The sequence below is a fragment of the Haemorhous mexicanus genome, chromosome 22 (genome assembly GCF_027477595.1).
Source record: "Haemorhous mexicanus isolate bHaeMex1 chromosome 22, bHaeMex1.pri, whole genome shotgun sequence".
In the NCBI taxonomy this organism is placed as follows: domain Eukaryota; kingdom Metazoa; phylum Chordata; class Aves; order Passeriformes; family Fringillidae; genus Haemorhous; species Haemorhous mexicanus.
The window spans coordinates 9,812,951-9,831,193 of NC_082362.1; the positions used below are offsets into that span (position 1 = coordinate 9,812,951).

The 18,243-nt window shown below is 45.0% G+C and overlaps 1 protein-coding gene across 6 annotated transcripts in view; it reads left to right on the plus strand.

The window, feature by feature from the left end:
- The window catches only part of USP32 (ubiquitin specific peptidase 32), a 64,044-nt gene extending 55,015 nt beyond the window's left edge, over positions 1-9,029 (plus strand). For 4 of the 6 annotated variants that reach the window (XM_059865595.1, XM_059865594.1, XM_059865596.1 and 1 more), the window contains exons 25-34: positions 528-684; positions 874-1,085; positions 1,392-1,576; positions 1,932-2,018; positions 2,942-3,062; positions 3,727-3,918; positions 4,474-4,765; positions 5,189-5,598; positions 5,896-5,988; positions 6,653-9,029. In XM_059865595.1, the coding sequence (XP_059721578.1) occupies positions 528-684; positions 874-1,085; positions 1,392-1,576; positions 1,932-2,018; positions 2,942-3,062; positions 3,727-3,918; positions 4,474-4,765; positions 5,189-5,598; positions 5,896-5,988; positions 6,653-6,826 (1,923 nt within the window). In that variant the 3' untranslated portion in view covers positions 6,827-9,029. The remainder of the gene's footprint in view (positions 1-527; positions 685-873; positions 1,086-1,391; positions 1,577-1,931; positions 2,019-2,941; positions 3,063-3,726; positions 3,919-4,473; positions 4,766-5,188; positions 5,599-5,895; positions 5,989-6,652) is intronic. The other 2 variants (XM_059865597.1, XM_059865599.1) reach the window with 1 other exon arrangement.
- The last annotated feature ends 9,214 nt before the right edge of the window (positions 9,030-18,243 follow it).

Here is an 18,243-nt window from a genome sequence, read left to right on the forward strand (position 1 = left end):
AAAAAGATTAATTATTGCTGCAACATGTTGTGGGTGTTTTTGTTCCTTCTTTATTTTTAACATTTAAACTTTGCTTACAAGAGCTGTGAAATAATTTAATTAAAAGTATGGGAAAAAATCAGCTTAGTTATGTCTCTAGATGAACTTTTATTTCATTCTTAAACAGCAATTGGGCTTGCTGTAAATAGATTAAAATTGATTGCTAATGATATTTTTCGGGGGGGAAATGATCTTGAGGTAATAAATGTCAAGTTAAGGTGCTGTGATGAGTTTAAACACTGTCAAGACATCGGGACCAGAAGTAATGAGTGGCTTAGAGTGTGTGGGTATTTCCAGGGGGATTTTTTTGCTGTAGATTAGAAGTGCTGAAAATGAGATGCTCTGGGTTTAGAGAACCACTGAGAACTCCTGCAGAGGGCTTGGGCTCCTTTATTCTCCTGGAAAGGTGCAAGGAGGCAGATGGGAGGGAGGGAGGGAGGAGCTGATAAATGCAGCTTGCAGAAGAACAGAAGACATTTTGGTCCCAGATGAAGGTGTCCAAGTGCCTGAGCAGCTTTCCCTCTCTCCTGAAGAACTTCCCCCAGGACAACCAGAAGGTCCGGCTGTCCGTCAGCGGCTTCCTGTGTGCGTTTGAGATCCCCATCCCAGGCTCCCCCACCTCAGCATCCAGCCCTGTGCAGACAGGTGAGACAAAACTCTGCTCTTCCTGCTCTTTTGAGCTGCACACTGTTGAGAAGCTCAGGACTAAGTTTCTCATTAAGTGAGGATTACAGAAAGGACACGGGAGGGTTGTGCTCGGCGTGCACACGGAACGGAGGGGATAAAATCCCTGATCAGCTGTGGATGATTGAAAATTGATTTGTCTGCCTGCAGAGACCTCCACTGGGCCATCAGCCAACGGAGCCCCCACCATCCTGATGAACGGGGACATCCCCAAGCCAAGCCTCATTCCCAATGGGATGCCCAACACTGTGGTGCCATGTGGGACCGAGCGCAGCCCGCCCAGCTGGACCCTCAACGGCCACGTGCCCTCGCTGTGTGACAGCCCCTGCACAGGCTACATCATTGCAGTGCACAGGAAAATGGTCAGTGGCCTTGCATGCTTGGGAGAAATTTGAAAAAAGCAGATTTTTTTTAATGTCCACATGATAATGATACACATTTATGTGTGGTGTGGTCAGATGGCCTCGCCATCATGTCATAAAATAGAAACAGTTTTCAAGTCAGTGATCCAAATGTCCAGTATTTAATATTAGAATTAATTTTAATACAATTGTTGATTAATTTTAATTGCCAAGGTCTGAAATAAGTCACAAGGCCAGCAATCCAGGTGATTGTTGCACTGTGAGTTATTGCACCTTCACATCTGACTCCTCCCTTTGCTCCCACAGATGAGGACAGAGCTGTATTTTCTCTCATCTCAGAAGAACAGGCCCAGTCTCTTTGGAATGCCATTGATTGTTCCCTGCACAGTTCACACACGGAAAAGGGACCTCTATGATGCTGTGTGGATCCAGGTTTCCAGGCTGGCCAGCCCCCTCCCTCCTCAGGAAGCCAGTAACCATGCACAGGACTGGTGAGTTGGGCACCTCAGCCTTGCATCTGAGTTCCAGTACAGTGCCTTACACTTGCTTGCAAGATTTAAAATTGTGCTCATTTGGTTTCTCACAATAATGGCAGTAATTAAAATTAAATTCTTTTTAGTACAGTTAAATGTAGCTGCACTTAAATGTTGGCTTCGTTCTTATGCAGTGATTGATGATTATTTATATCTGATGAATTTAAGCCATGGAAAAGCAGCTTTTAATAGTAAATTGTAACCAAAATTATAATTTTGAGGGTTTTCTTTAAGTAATCATAAGAAGGACAGTGAAGGGAGGTAATTGCAGTGAGAGTGCTGCTGTTTGATGTTGTGTTCTCCTCTGTTGCAGTGATGACAGCATGGGGTATCAGTACCCCTTCACCCTCAGGGTAGTTCAGAAGGATGGGAATTCTTGTGCTTGGTGTCCATGGTACAGGTAAATTGTCCTTTTTTCCATTTACAGCAGGGAATCACTCCAGCAGAAAGGTAATTTATGGTAATGGGTCTGTGCTACATTTCAGACTTCAGAGGTAATATCAAACAATAAGAACTGGAATGTAATTTCACCAGAACTCTCTCCAGGCAGACTTGCTCTGCAGCACAGCTTTTATGACTTGTAGAGCTGAAAGTTCTGCTGCCACAGAAACTTTAAATTAGGAGACAGAAATGAGATGATCCAAAACCTGTTAACCCCTTGCAATATTCTGTGTCTGTATGCAGCCTTGGATGTCCACAGACTTGCATGGTTTGGGGGGATTCACACAAACTCAAATTTTTAGATGTAATTCATCTACCGCTGTGAGTTCCTTGCCATTTGAAGAGTAAGATCTAAAATGGGCAGTGGGAAACTCACCCTGGAAGGATGCTTGGAATTTCCCCTAAAAAAGCCTTGCTAAGGAAAATTCCAGACCTTTGCTGGAAGGTATTCAGGCCACAAACTAATTTTTTTTAAAAGTGTTTTATAGCTCTTAGAATTAGATATCCTGGTGAAAATAACTTGTGGAGACAGAGTAGTGGAGTTTTTGGGGTTGTAGCTGGGTTTGGTCAGCACTGGATCATAATGGAATGGAAGGGACCTTAAAGATCATCCCACTCCAACCCTTCCAGGGGCAGGGACATCTTCCAGTGGATCATGTGCAGGCAGATGGTGGAGCTCACCCTGCTGCTTCCCTTTCCCACTCTGGTAAAGTTTTGCATTAAAAACACAAATAACCCCGAGCACCGCTGCACAAAAATGTCTCCCACTGAAGGCGAGGCCTGGAGCTTGGAGGGTGCAGAGGAGCCAAAACAGGAGCAGAACTGAGCAAGTGTAGAAGTGTTTGGAGCCTGCACTGACCACACCCAACGTTTGTGCTTCAGGTTCTGCCGTGGCTGTAAGATTGAGTGCTCAGAGGACAGGGCCTGTGTGGGCAATGCCTACATTGCTGTGGACTGGGACCCCACGGCGCTGCACCTGCGCTACCAGACCTCCCAGGAACGGGTAAATCCCAGCAGGAACCCTTTGTTCTTTGCTAGCACCTCTGAAACAAACCCCTGCAGCCTTCTGAGTTATGTGGTGCTGCCTTTGTCCCTTCCTGTTCAACCCAAGGCAGCAGTCGTGGGGCAGTGTGTTCTGGATAAATCGATGGCTTGATGTTAGAGCTCTTATGTGGGCTAATGGTGTGGAAGGGAAGCTTTTACAGAACCACAGCAGTGCTTTTGCTGTCTGCTGTGAATTGCTTTTAAGCTAGTCAAGATATATAATAATATATTACATAATACATTAGAAAATATCTTAATTTGATAAATTTTCTATAACTATAAACAGTTATGCATGTGAGTAAACCGATTTCCTTGTTAAGCCAACAGAACACATCTGAAGGTAGCTGGGTAAATGTGGAATAACTGTTCCAATTTGTAAGTTTTATCTATAAAGTTGTGCTTTATGGATAATTTATAAGCAGAGCCCAAGTATAAGAACAGTGAATTATTTTTATCTGCCTCTTCATAGCTGAAATGAAATTCCTGCTAAATCTTAATGCATCTCATTTTTATCTTTAATTCTGAACAACCCAGCAAGGGTATTGGTGATAGTGTGAGGAGAGCCCTCCTCTGAGCAGCGTGTGTTACATTTCCAAGTCAGAGACAGTTTTCTCTCCCTTCAGATCGTGGAAGAACATGAAAGTGTTGAACAAAGCCGCCGGGCCCAGGCAGAGCCCATCAACCTGGACAGCTGCCTGAGAGCCTTCACCAGCGAGGAGGAGCTGGGGGAGGATGAGATGTACTACTGCTCCAAGTGCAAGACCCACTGTCTGGCCACCAAAAAACTGGATCTCTGGAGACTTCCCCCTATTTTGGTAGGATCTTGTGTCGTTTTCCTCCTCAGCAGCAAACCCAAACCACGTTGTTCCCAAATCTACCAAGTTGCCTTGCTCTGAATAAGATGATTTGCTTTGTTCACGCTCTCAGGTGGGGCACTGACTGAGTTTGCAGGCAAATAAAGCAAACCTCAAATCCTTTAGAATGTTTTTAACTGCTGCCTTGCAGGAAATGGTGGTGGTTTGTGCTCAGTGTCAGCTGCTCTGACACAGCTCATGCTCAGATGGTGACAAGATCTCCTGTCTGCTTGTGGGACACCTGCAGTTCTTATTTTTCACATTTGGTAGCTTATTCAAAACAGACAGTGCTGATCACTGAATTAATGCAACCTTTGCCACCATTTCCACATGAAAATATTAGTTTCATATTTTACCAGCTCGACCCCAAAATCCAAATTGTCACACAGAGCATGATTTTTACTAGCTTAGAATGAAATGTGCATGTTTTGGGAAAAGCTCTCTTTGAACACTAAAATTACTCACTGGAATGTCACTGCCTCCCTTTAATAATTTTCTCTGCCATTTTCCCCTTAGATCATTCACCTGAAAAGATTTCAGTTCGTTAACGGCCGCTGGATAAAATCCCAGAAAATTGTTAAATTTCCCAGAGAAAACTTTGACCCAAGTGCCTTTTTGGTACAAAGGGATCCAAGTCATTTCCAAAGGAAGCAGCTCACCCTGCAGGTTGAGAGCCTTCCTGAAGCACGGCCTGGCCAAGGGGACAGCAGGAAGGCAGATGTGCAGATCACTGGCACCGCAGGAGAAGGGGACACGCTGAACAGGAGTCCATCCTCCCTAAACACTTCTGTCCTCAATAATGTCAAAGGTGGGGAATGATTGGGGAAAATTCCACTCTGTGCTGGTGGTTGGAAGGGAAAAATGTTATGTACAAAATTTTAATGTTTGGGGTTTTTTTTGCCAAAGCACTACTCTTGGAAATGTTCCTTAGTGAAGCTTTAGCATAAAAAGTGAAAGAAAATGTAAGAAGTTGCTCAGTGGCAACAAATACTGGTACTTGGGTAAGTGGGCTGGAATTAGTGAGGCATGTGCTTCTGCATAAAAGAATGAAATTTCAGTTTTTAGGTGCATGGATGGGTGTGCACAAAGATGGGGTTTTATTTCTATATATTACTCATGAGCTGCAGTGAAACAATGTTTGGTAATGTTTGGTTATTCAAAAAAATCACTTTAAAAAGAAAACTAGACATGTTTGTACTCATCTTAGTAATCTCTGTGCTTTCTGTCCTAGCATCTCCATCCTTGGGGAGGAAAAGTGGAACCAGCTGCCCCTCAAGTAAAAACAGCAGCCCCAACAGCAGCCCAAGGACTTTGGGGAGAGGCAAAGGGCGCCTGCGGCTGCCCCAGCTGGGGAAAAACAAACTGTCCAGCAGCAAGGAAAACCTGGCTGCAAACAGGGAGAACGGTGCTGAGCACGAGCAGGGGGATGCCCTGACTAAAGGACAGGCTCTGGGGGGCAGCCAGAGCGAGCTGTACCCCGGGCAGGACGGCGAGGGGGCTCTGGCCAACGGGTACCTGTGGGAGCAGAGCTTGCTCAGCAATGGGCAGGGTGAGAACCACAGCGAGGACGACACCGCCGACGACCAAAGAGACAGAGACGACGTCTGGGTGAACCCCATCTACAACCTATATGCAATCTCGGTAGGTGGCTGCTCCTCTGCCACCAGTGCCTCCTTGGCACACTGCTTAACCAAAGGTCTTTGTTGGGTTTGTGCCAGCACAGGGATCTGTAGGGAAGGAGGGCAGAAGTCAGCGCCATAAATTCGCTGTAAAACTGGGGATGAATCATGTGTCTGCTGATTCGTTCTGCTTGTGTGTGTAAAGTTAGTCAGCTCCAGCTGTCTGGATTGTCATGATGGCTCACTCACAGATAATGACCTTGGGAATCATTTACTGCATGTTTGATCCAGGATTTCTTTTCTCCTTCATTTTCCTCAGTGCCATTCAGGAATTATGGGCGGGGGTCATTACGTCACTTATGCCAAAAACCCGAACAACAAGTGGTACTGCTACAATGACAGCAGCTGCAAGGTAAAGCACTTCTTTTCCTCATTATTTCACATCGTTATTCTAATTATTTCAAATAATTTTTGCCTTGGTTACCCAGAGCTGAAGAAATTTAGAATCCGAAATTCTAGCTAAAGCAATTTTAGAATCACAGAATGGTTTGGATTGGAAGGAACCTTAAAGTTCATCCCATTCCACCCCTCTGCCATGGGCAAGGACACCTTCCACTAACTCAAACATTTGTGGAGAGCTGCTGCTTGAAATCAGGAGCATCTCCAAAGCTGCACTAGCTAAATATTAAAATTATTAACTGAAATTGTATGTGAGGTTTTTTCCAAGGTAACATCTGTTCATCAGCTGCTCCCACAGTTAAGGGAAGATGCTTATTTTGTACAAAGATGGAAAAATGACTAAGATTGGAAAGCCAGGAATACATTTCCATGATGGCAGCAGTTTGTATTCAATTGGTGAATAACTCAGCTCTGACACTTCTAAGTATTTGCATTCATCACTATAAAATTGTCAGAGTTCCCAAGTAATTCATGGAGCGAGATAACAAAGAGGGGAGACAGCACATGGGATTCCTTATGTTGCACCCAGTTAAAAATACCCTTTTTGGGGCAGCAGGGTGTGTTTGAAGTGCAGCAGTGATCCCAGGGGGTTTTTCTGGCTGTTTTCCCTCTGTCAGGAGTTGCACCCGGACGAGATCGACACGGACTCTGCCTACATTCTGTTCTACGAGCAGCAGGGGGTGGACTATGCCCAGTTCCTGCCCAAGATCGATGGCAAGAAGATGGCAGACACGAGCAGCATGGACGAGGACTTCGAGTCTGACTACAAGAAGTACTGTGTGCTGCAGTGAGCTGAGCTCCACGGGCTGAGGGAGAAACCCTGGGATGTGCCCCGGGGAGGCCGTGACTGAGACAGAGAGCAGCTTGTGGTTGTCATTGTCCCCTGTGAGCTGAAAGCACAAAAAGAGCCCCTGGTTAAGCAGTTAATATCCAGTAGTATTGTTTTGTTCTGTTTTCTCACTACATGCTCGAAATGTTTCTGATGTTGGACATCTGAGACTGCCACTGGCCTTTAAATCCAATGGTTTGAGAAAAGCCAACTAGGACCAAATAAGAGCTAAATTAAACATCCAAATAAGAGCTAAACAGAGTAGTGTAGAGTTTACCAACTGTTCTAACACCCCCCGAGGCTCTCGTTAGGTTTAAGGTAATGGGGAAAAACAATTTCTAGTGTTGTCTTTGGACAACATGATATTGCTACCTCCTTTTTCCTGCAGTTTTATTGCATTTTATTGGCAAAACAGGGAAGGCAAGAGAAGGAAAAGTGTGCAAATGGAAACAAAGTATTGCCATGGGGAAGAGAAGTTTCCAGTTTTGCCACCACTAATGTGTGTCAGTTGCTTTCTTTCTGTATGTTGGGAGCACAACCAAATCATCATTTGAGAAGAGATTCATTTCTACACTTGAATGGTTTATTATACTTGTGTTTTCTCCACGTGTTGGCTGTGCAGATCAACATGTTTCAGGAATGGCTTTTCTGCCTGAAGAGTGCTGGCTCAAACTTTTTTGAGCTGCCTCAAGAAGAAACTTCAGGTTGGAGAGAGTAGTTGTGATTACACTCACGGTGTCTTAAAATGTGCACATTGCACAGAACGTTCCCAGCTTTTGGAAGGAGAGATGCTTGAGCTTATGTTTCATGACTGGTGTTGCTTTTGAAATTTGCACTTTTGAAAATGCATTCAATTGAAACCCACCGTTTGTTTGGTTTTGTTGTTGTTGTTGTTGTTGTTGTTGTAAGGGCTCTGGAGCGAATGGCTGTGAGTATCCACTGTGTATTTCCAAGGAGGAAGCTGTGGCTGTCAGGTAGCTGTCGTAGCATTCATGGATGGAGGTTTTTTTTTACTGGTTTTCTAACTCAGTTTCTTGTTTTCAGAATTTGATTGCCTTTTCAAATTATCTTTTGTTTGTTTGTTTGTTACACCAGGTTATGCAAATACTTGCAATTAAACCAGACTTGCTTTCCATGCCCTTGCAACATGCTCTGTAATTCAAGGGGCTTCTTGCATGAAGGGAAGTGTGACTGACTCTTAGCAGAGACTGGAAAAAAAGAGGGTTGTTTTTTTTGAGCAGGCATTTCTTTAAACATTTTCAGTGTTAAATTGTTTGCATATCTGAATGAAGATAAAAATTTTCACTCTTTTGGCCTTTTGTTCTTCAGCTGAGCTTAAGCAGCTTATTGATTTTGTCGTACATCATCTTCCCAGTTCTCTAGATTTTCGTACCTTCACTAACAAAACTGTTACTCACGTGGTTCTCTGCCATTAATGTTTGGACTCATTTTGGGGTGTTTGACAAGAATGCCAAACCTTCAGCAGTTTATCATTTCCAGGAGGATCTGGGCTTTATCCATTGAAGAAATGATATCAGCTGGTTGGGCTGTCTGCCCAGGCAGAGCCCTGCCAGCCTTTGGAGGTTGTGCCTCTTTGGGGACAGCAGATCTGTTCCAAAATGAGTCTTGTCTTACCTGTCAGGTGTTGCTCCTTATCCTCTATGGTCTTTTATCTTTAAAGTGGTCTGAACATTGAGCCTAAAGAAAAGCAAACATGACTAGTGAATTTCTAGGTTAGAAGCTTTTTCAAGACCCACTTGTCTACTCCTCCCTCCTCAAACTCCATGAAAAGTGAAAGATTTTCAACTGATTTACTTTAAAATGTTTTATTTAAGCAGGTAGCACAATCTACTAATGTTATTTGATCTTCTGTGTTTGTTACATTGGTTGTAATTAATTTTTTAAATTAAATTAATTCAAGAATTAGTAGTAAATTTATTAAGTTAACTATTAACTACATTCACTTTGTAAATTATTGTATAAAACTTATTGACAATGCACTGACTTTAGAAAGATGTTAATGTACATAAATGCCTTGTAAATAAAATAGTGTTGATGTACTGGAATATGAGCTGTATTAAAACAAAGGTATTGGTAATTGTATATGGAGTGAACCTGTTTATCTGTAACTATATTATTCAAACAAATTAAATACTGTGGATGCAGATGAAGTGTCACTTCTTGTCAGATAATTTTTAATAACTGTTTTCCTGCTTTGAAGTGTCTGTGCTGCTTCTATGGAGCTTAAATGCCTTTGTCAATCCAAAAGCTGAAGCATGGGCGTGCATCCAGCAATTCTTTGCAGCTTCTTCATTGTTTACAAAAGGTAAGTTGGGTATTTTGTTGATGATAATAACACTTATTACTTGAAAACAATCCGTGTCAGCAGTGAAGTGATCCCTCAGGTACAGGAAGGCTTTGCTCTGGTGTCTTTGGACAGGATCTGCAGGTACCTGACGTGCAGTCCTGGTGCCTGAGGTGTCCCTGCTGCAGCCAGGGCTGTTTGCCCACGGAGCTGGGACTGCAGGCAGTGCTGGACACTTCCCCTGGGCAGGCAGGGTGGGAGAGCCCTGCTGCACTCCCAGCCCTGCTATTCCCCAAGCAGGAAGTGGATCTGGTTGAGTTGGCAACCAGACCAAAGTCTGCAGAGAGCTGATGTCAGGAGCACGCATCACCTGGGTTCTTTAGCTGGAAATGAACCATTGTTCTTTTTTTACAGCCCCTGAAGATGCTCGGTGGGTATTTATCCAAGGATTAGCACGCAGCAGCATCCCCAGAGTGTCTCTGGAAGCGAAGCCATCTGTGGCTGCGATGGGAGGGTTGGTGCAGCACTGGGTGGTGACACTTTCCTGGTGATAACTCTCGGAGCACTGGTCATTCTTACTGGGTGTGGTCACCCCAGGCCTCACTGGGGTCACTTGGGCATTTTCAAGGTTGGAAATTTCATTTCAGTATAAAGGAGTTCCTGTCATGAATTTCCCTCTGTTGCTTTGTGGTATTGAAAGGGGAATTGAAAAGGATGAAAAACTGATTACTGAGGATGTTCATACCTGCTGCTGTCAGTGGTAAAGCTTTTATTGATTCAGTGCAGCAGGGGGCATGGAAGAGATGAAGGTGTCACATCCCTGCCCAGCCTGCAGCCATGTGCTGCTGCTGAATCCCTCTGACTTCCCAGATCAGAACTGTGCAGGTCTCACAGGAGGGCTCAGAAGTGAGCAGAGCCCCTTTTGTGAGGTGGGAGCAGTGGGAAATGGGCTCTGCTGGGGTTTCCCTGCTCCCTTTGAGTGTGTGGAGTGCTGGAAGCACCTGTCCTGGTTTTGGGGTGGGTCAGCCAGACTTCTGCAAACCTGGGGTGGCTTTTGGTGCTTCTCCTGGGAGGGAGGGGAAGGACACAGCATGGCCAGCACCTCTTGTGCCAAACCCTCTTGTTCCCTCCAGAGAGGGGATGGATGCACCAACCCTGCAGGGCCCTGCTGCCCACAGGAGTGACCACTGTCCCTTCCCTTCCCTGAATCCCAAATCCAAAGGCATTTTCCATCCTGATCCAAGTGCTGGATCTGTTCTGGAGCTGCTGCTCCAGCCCTGCTCCCTGTCCTCCCCTGGGCTGGCACAGGAGGCTCTATCCCTGCTTTTCCCTGTATCTAAATATCAAAATATCCCAGATTTATCTGTGATCATGTCCTGAGAACGTGCTGGGCTCCAGGCACAGCCGCTGGCCCGGGGCCCGGAGCATCCACGTAGATATTAATGATATTAATTATCCCTTTTGTTACCCTTTTTCCCTCAGGTCCAGTAAATTGAAGCAAGAAGTGAGTAAAATGCAGTCATCCATGCTTGCTGATTTATCGTTTCAGGAAAATAAAAACCTGTCAGGAGCTGGGGAGATTGTGCCTTTTGTTTGGGACAAGCCTCTGGCTTCCTCGATCGTGTGTAAAAGATTTCCTGTTTGTGAAAATGAAAAGCAATGTTTGATAAGGTCCCTTCAGCAAAATGAGTCACAAAGGAGAAAATAGATTAAGGATGCTTCTAGATTTGATAGAAATTAAATTTCGCTGGGAGTTGTGAGCATAGAAAACCAATGAGGAAATCTTGTGACAAAATACAGGTTTTATTTATATTTTGGGTCATTTCAGACACACCTGAAGACTGAACCTCACCCAACTTTTACCAGTGCATTTAGAACTCGTGATGAGAACACAGAGATGTCCCCAGGTGGGTCACAAGCTGCTTTGGGTGGTCAGAGTTCATGCTCTTCCCTTCCCTGCAAAAAAAATAAACAGCAGCAGATGCTTCAGAGCCTTTGTCAGAGTGTTTGTGAGAGCTGGCCATGCAGCACTCTCTGTACTCTGATATTTTTTATCTCAGTGCTGGTGAAATTTTTTTCACAGTTAGGTTTTTATTGGGTGCAAAGTCCAAATGAAGTGGCTGGGAGAGCTGTGGTGTGTGATGACTTCTTTTGGATTTTGGAAATAGTGTCTCTAAACAGCTGTGAACGTTCTCAGTGTTGTTTCTCAGCTCTGTGTGAGGTTAAAATCCTCTGGTTTTCCCTGATCCTGAACAGGGGAAGCACAGGGATCTCCTGGGGCCCTGACCAAGGTATTATTTTGCATTGAGCTATTAAATCCCAAGTATTTTTTGACTCTTCCCCAGCTTCTTATTCCCTCAAAGTACTTTGCAAGTTACATTGTCTTTACACCATGAATTTGAGAGGTTTTGGTCAAACTGAGGTTGAAGAAAGGAACTAAACCAACAAATAGGTGGTGGATTATAGTCTATGTTTGGAGTCAATGAAAAGGTTTGAGGCAGCAGGTTTGGCTCAGTCTTTACATCCCACAGAAGTTTGTCCAGGAATTGCTGCATCTCTGGGTAATCTGGTTTAAAGTTTGCTGAAATGTGATATAGGTTAAATCTCCTGTATGTTTAGCATGCAATGAAATTGTGCCTTCACCCAACACAGCATTTTTCTGGGGAAAATATTTATGTGTCTTATAGATAATCCTTGGTCTCCCAAGGAGAAGATGCAGGAAAGCTGGAGCGTGGGTGTTGGTTGGGAGCTGGAGAAAACAAAGGGAAGCTGCTGCTGCTGCTGCTGCAGGGCCAGAAAAAGGATCCAACACCAGCACTGGCAAATCAAAACCCTTACAAATGGTGTTTGTACTGTGATGTTTGGAGTAGGGAGACAATGCAAGGAACAGGGTGATTACAGAGCTCAGCCCGGACATTGTGAGGCAGATCCCTCCTCCCGGGCTCGGGTGACAAGGTGACAGCTGTCCCCTGGTGCCTGGGGAGGGCAGAGGACATCAGGGGCTTGTCCAGAGCAGCCGTGGCTGCCCCTGGATCCCTGGCAGTGCCCAAGGCCCGGTTGGATGGGGCTGGGAGCAGCCTGGGATGGTGGAATGTGTCCCTGCCATGGCAGGGGTGGGATGAAGATGTTTCATGTCCCTTCCAACCCAAACCATCCTGGCATTCCAAGAGAGGGGAGGAGTGGCTCAGCAATGGGGCAGGATGAACGTACCCCAGTGTGAGGCAGACTCAGATATTTAGGAATACTCAGCAGGAGCAGAGCCATTACGTGTGGGCTGTGCTGATGTCCCTCAGCTGAGCACTGTCAGGACACAGCTGGGGCACAGCTCCAGCCCCCCCAGCTCAAACCAGCCCCAGGGAATTGCAGAGATCAGGCTGAGCTGGCTGCAGTTGGAGCTCTGAGCTCAGCAGTTCATGCAGGGATGATTTCAACCACAGCTCAGTGCTGGAGATTTGTGCTGAGAGCCCCCAGCAAGCAGAACAGAAATGTGGATGAATTTTTGTTCCGTGGTGCTTTCTTTCTGATATGGAATAAAAACCCCTTTAAATCAAAGCCATTCCTGTTGTACCCAAACTCTCCTTGAAGGGCAGGGAAGGATTCCACCCAGGAAGGCCCTGGTGCTGCACACTGGCTGTGAGCACATACTCATGTCTGGGACCTTGCTCAGGAGCTAACACGTTGGGAAAGTTTGCTTGCCATGTGGCTGTGCCTTTTTATCTGCAGGTTTGATTATATAAATGTCCCTGTTTAAGAGACACACGCCAGGGAATAAATCTCTGGGCCCACAGACTCTTTGAGCACAGGCAGCCCCAGCATTTAACTGGTAACAAAGAGAGTTGGAGTGGAAGCTTTTTGATAAAGAGTTGGCAGCATATCAGAGGAGCAGCTTGGCCACGAGATGTGAGCAAGGATGTCACACTGGCTGTTTAAACTTCTTACCTTTCCTTCCAATTCCTTTTTATTTTTTTTTTTTCTTTAAGTCATTATGAATGAATTATAAGAGGGACGGTGATTGTTTTCAGTGTGTGTGTTCAGATAGTGGCTCAGTTAAAAAAGACATTAACTTTGGATTTTAACGTAATCCAGAGATCTGGCTGCTCTAACTGCAGCTTAAGTAGTAAGAATTAAGAGTGACCTGAAGAATGATCAGCTTTTGGCACAAAATCTCTTGTTTAACTGATTTAACTGGGCCCAAACCTCTGGCTATAATTTGAGGTTTTCTTCCATGAGAGTGGCAGGTGCTGCCACACAGCAAAAGCCAAGCTGAGTGTGAGGAAGGGTAGAGTTCAAATAAAATACACTAAGGGATGACTTAAGGGAGGTGGGGGATAGAACACAGATGTGAATTTCCCTTCTGAATATCTTCCCCTGCCTTTGGCTGCTGGGCTTTGATGTTGCAGAGCACAAAGAGACTCCTCCTGTACCTGAGCTCTGTGTTCCAGGCAGAGCCCAGCCAGGTTATAAATCTGTAACGTTGCACTTCACCTTTTGTGTCTCGCTTAATGACCTTTTAAAAATAAATGCAGGATGGCTGAGGGGAACAGGATCAGTGGTGGAAAAGCTGACACGTCCGCAACCTGAGCTCTGATCCCTCTGATTGCTCCAGCCCGTTAAACAAAACTTCTTTTGCTCTGTGCTTTAAAGAAAAAAAAAAAATAAAAGAGAGAAAAGGGGGACAGGGAAGGGTTCTCTTAGCCGGGTTCTATGTCTTAAAAATGCAGCTGGAAAGTGCTTTACTGGGGAAATGCTGCATGGAGTTACCTGCCTAAAGAACAAGGGTGCACCCAAATATCAAAATATAGTCACCCAAATATCAAAATATATTTTATCTGCGATTTCATTTTCATGGAAAGCTGCAGTTTTAAGGTGCTTCTGCCCCTTCTGAAGTGTCATCCTTCATTTCTCTTGCATAAAAATTTAAGATCCTCGTCAGGCTCTTTTTCTGTTTCCCACAGTACTAAATTTAATATGCACAGCCACAATATGAATAAATGCCTGATAACTCTTACTCAAACCCATGGAAATGTAAGTTATCCCTGAGGAATATCTTTCCATAAAATGTCCTCCACTTGAATGAAAGGAAAACTGCAGTTTCCCACCATTCCAGTCCGGGACAATAATTTATTTTGGTGATGATTATAGTGGATATTTTTGATTCATGTGTACAATAGTAAAACTGACACTATTTTCTTTTGTTTGTGTATTTTGCCTAAAATAAAAAATTACTCCAAAGGAAGGCATTTGAGGAAGACTGCTTGCAGAGAGGGGCCAGATTTATTTTGGCTGGCTGTGCTGTCCTGTCAGCTGGACACCAACCTGCACCATTCCCAGCCCTTCAACCCCTCTCAGCTGCCTTCGGCACAATCACTTCCCTGCTGGAGCTCAGCTGACTGATGCTGACAATCCCTTGTAAGCTGTACAAAAACTTCCCCGCAATTTTACTGCTAAGGATTCCCCAAATATCTGGAACACCAAAATCCCAGTGTGCTGTGGGCTGGTCATTGTATTATCTGTAATTTCTGCGTTGTGCTGTGCCCTGTCAGGGATTTTATTTCTGTTGGTAGGGCCCTAATTGAATTTTCCTTTCAGAATTTTGCTGTTTCCACCTAATCTTTGCAGTTCCCTCCTGTGCCTGGTTTTTCCCTGGCTGTGCATTCCAGCCTGTGCTGCATCCCTGGTTTGCTCCTATGAGCAGCTGAGATTTTGCAGTCATTGGTGGGGATTCTTCTTTAAACAATAGGGGAAAAAGGAGCAAGGGATGGGAGGAGAGGAAATGAATTTCATTTTATAAATCTTGCTGGTTTTCTGCAGGAAATGAACCAAGCTCTGTGAGGGGTGCTGAACCCCTGTGCCCATGAGGGAACTCCTCCTGTGCTTTCACCTCTGCCCGAGGCTGAATCCTTGCCGAGCTCTGCTCAGTAGCCCGCAGGCAGGATTTTGGTGTTTGATGAACTTTACCTGAGGCATTTGGAAACTTTACCGGAGGCATTTGGAAACTTTTTACCTCAGGCATTTGGAAATCGCGGCCCGTGCACTGCCCGCGCTCCCCCCGGGCCTTCCCCGCCACAGCCCCGAAACAGCCCCGCGGCTGCCGCGGGAATCGCACCGGATTTTAAAGGGTGATCGGAGTGTTTGTGCTTTAAGAGCTCTAATGCCCTTTTTTTCTAGAATAAATCCATCGAGTTCTGTCACATGTGCGCTCCTATCTGTGGGATCATAAACCCCAACATCCCGTTTATGGCCTGGCAGTGCCACATGAACAAAGGGACAGCAGGAGCCCGGCCCAGAGGCTGAGGTGACCCCGGAGCCCTTTTGCAGTGCTCGATAAGACACCGTGTTCCTGCCAATCAAAAAAAAAAAAAAAATGTTTAAAAAAAGGGTTATAAAAGCCTTGGAGGAAATGGAGCCTTGGCAATTTTTCTGCTCATTCTGTGGGCTGAGCTCTCTCCACGTTGCTGGGACTGTCCCAGCTCCCAGTGCCCAAAATGTCTGAGCTGTACCAAGGGTTGAGAGCCCTGGAATTCCCTGAGGAGGAGGAAATGAGAGGTGAATCCTCCCCAAAATGTCTGGAGTGTACCAAGGGTTTGGAGCTCTGGAATTCCTTGAGGAGGTGGAAATGAGAGGTGAATCCTCCCCAAAATGTCTGAGCTGTACCAAGGGTTGGAGCCCTGGAATTCCCTGAGGAGGTGGAAATGAGAGGTGAATCCTCCCCAAAATGTCTGAGCTGTACCAAGGGTTGAGAGCCCTGGAATTCCCTGAGGAGGAGGAAATGAGAGGTGAATCCTCCCCAAAATGTCTGGAGTGTACCAAGGGTTTGGAGCTCTGGAATTCCTTGAGGAGGTGGAAATGAGAGGTGAATCCTCCCCAAAATGTCTGAGCTGTACCAAGGGTTGGAGCCCTGGAATTCCCTGAGGAGGTGGAAATGAGAGGTGAATCCTCCCCAAAATGTCTGAGCTGTACCAAGGGTTGGGAGCCCTGGAATTCCCTGAGGAGGTGGAAATGAGAGGTGAATCCTCCCCAAAATGTCTGAGCTGTACCAAGGGTTTGGAGCCCTGGAATTCCCTGAGGAGGTGGAAATGAGAGGTGAATCCTCCCCAAAATGTCTGAGCTGTACCAAGGGTTGGGAGCCCTGGAATTCCCTGAGAAGGAGGAAATGAGAGGTGAATCCTCCCCAAAATGTCTGGAGTGTACCAAGGGTTTGGAGCTCTGGAATTCCCTGAGGAGGGGGAAATGAGAGGTGAATCCTCCCCAAAATGTCTGAGCTGTACCAAGGGTTTGGAGCCCTGGAATTCCTTGAGGAGATGGAAATGAGAGGTGAATCCTCCCCAAAATGTCTGGAGTGTACCAAGGGTTTGGAGCTCTGGAATTCCCTGAGGAGATGGAAATGAGAGGTGAATCCTCCCCAAAATGTCTGGAGTGTACCAAGGGTTTGGAGCCCTGGAATTCCCTGAGGAGGTGGAAATGAGAGGTGAATCCTCCTCTCCTCAGATGTGTTTGGCAGGAAGGGAACGAGGGGCATCAGCAGTCCCAGAGGGTCTCAGCTTCACAGAGAAACTTCAGCACCTCCACAGCTGATTTTTTTTTTTTTTTGTCTTTATCCTTCTCCTTTAAGACATAAACTCCTTTTGTTTTCCTCAGGGAGGTCACTGCTGCCCCACCAGGATTATTCTTGTGTTTCCCAGTGGCTGCTGGGCTCCAGGACATGAGCCATTGTATTTTACTGCCTGTAAGAAAAGCATTTTGTGTAAAGCTGAGAGCTTTGTGTACCACAAACTCCAGTGACTGGAGGCTTACGAAGATACTGCACTCTTGATAGGGATTGTCTATGATTTATTTGGAGTTTAATCTCGACATCAGCACAATCAGCAAAATGTAAAAGTTCTCTGCCTTTCTTTCTCTCTCATAAATTCTTCATAACCACCCCCAATCTGCAAACTCATCCATCAAGAACTCTCAGTGCTTGGAACAAGGAGCAGCCCTGGTGGGGAGGGGAAGGGTGGTGACACTCTAAAGGTGATTCCACTCGATGGAAACCAATGTATTTTTGTGAAGCAATAAAAAGGAAGGGCAGGGAAAAGTTTAGGTGGCTTGGAGTGGATTATGGGGAAACAAAAGTCATTAAAATAGTGTTTGGGTTTTCTTTTATATCAAATTGTATTTGAGTTCTGGAAGTCTAAATTGCTTCAAAAGATATTAACAGGTAAAAGATAATAAAATAACCCAAATTGATTACCATCTTATACCCTTTATGATATAGCTTTAAATGCAAATTGCATTCAACTGCAAGAAGGGAAATAATGTGCCAAAGGCATTTCAATTAATTGCTGTAGTTAATTACACTCATAATTTTACTTGTGTGACTAATTATAATCAGCTTTTAGTGGTGTATATGGAGTTATTTCTGATACTGAAAGCCCCATACAGCAGGTTATTTTTAGGAAATGCATTTAAACCTTGTAATGAAAACTGCATGTTCCCATTCTCAGCAGTTGTCTTGAAGGAGCTGTGTCTGTTCAGGAGGAGTTTGGAGGAGATCAGGAAGGAAAAGTGTCCTGGCTGGGGTCACTGTGGCTCTGCTGTGCCTCCAGCTGGGGTTTCATTGCCTTTTCCACAGGTACACATAATTTACCAGTAAATCCTATATTTCCTTTTTTTAAAAATCCAATTTACATTTGAATTTCTCCCACACAGAGCATTTTCCACAGCCACCTCAGTTCCCAGGTAATTTGTTTTTCTGTCATTGCAGAGTTTTTAAATCCCATCTCATTTTAGTGCTTCATGGAAAAAAATCACCAAGTCCACTTTTAACTCTATCAAAAAGAGCCTTTCATCTCCAAGAGTAATGATTTTTCATGGAATCATTTATGGAATAATAGAACCATTTAGGCTGGAAGAGACCTTTAAGATCATCGAGTCCAGCTGTGATTTTGGGGTGTTGCTCCTGTGCAGTGGGATCCCTGTCCCTGGAGCAGAGGGGGTTGATGTTAGACCTGGTATTTATTAAACTCCACACTTCTTAACTCTAAAACCACCCTCTCTGTATGCTTTTTTTCCCCTTTTTTCCCTTTTTTTTT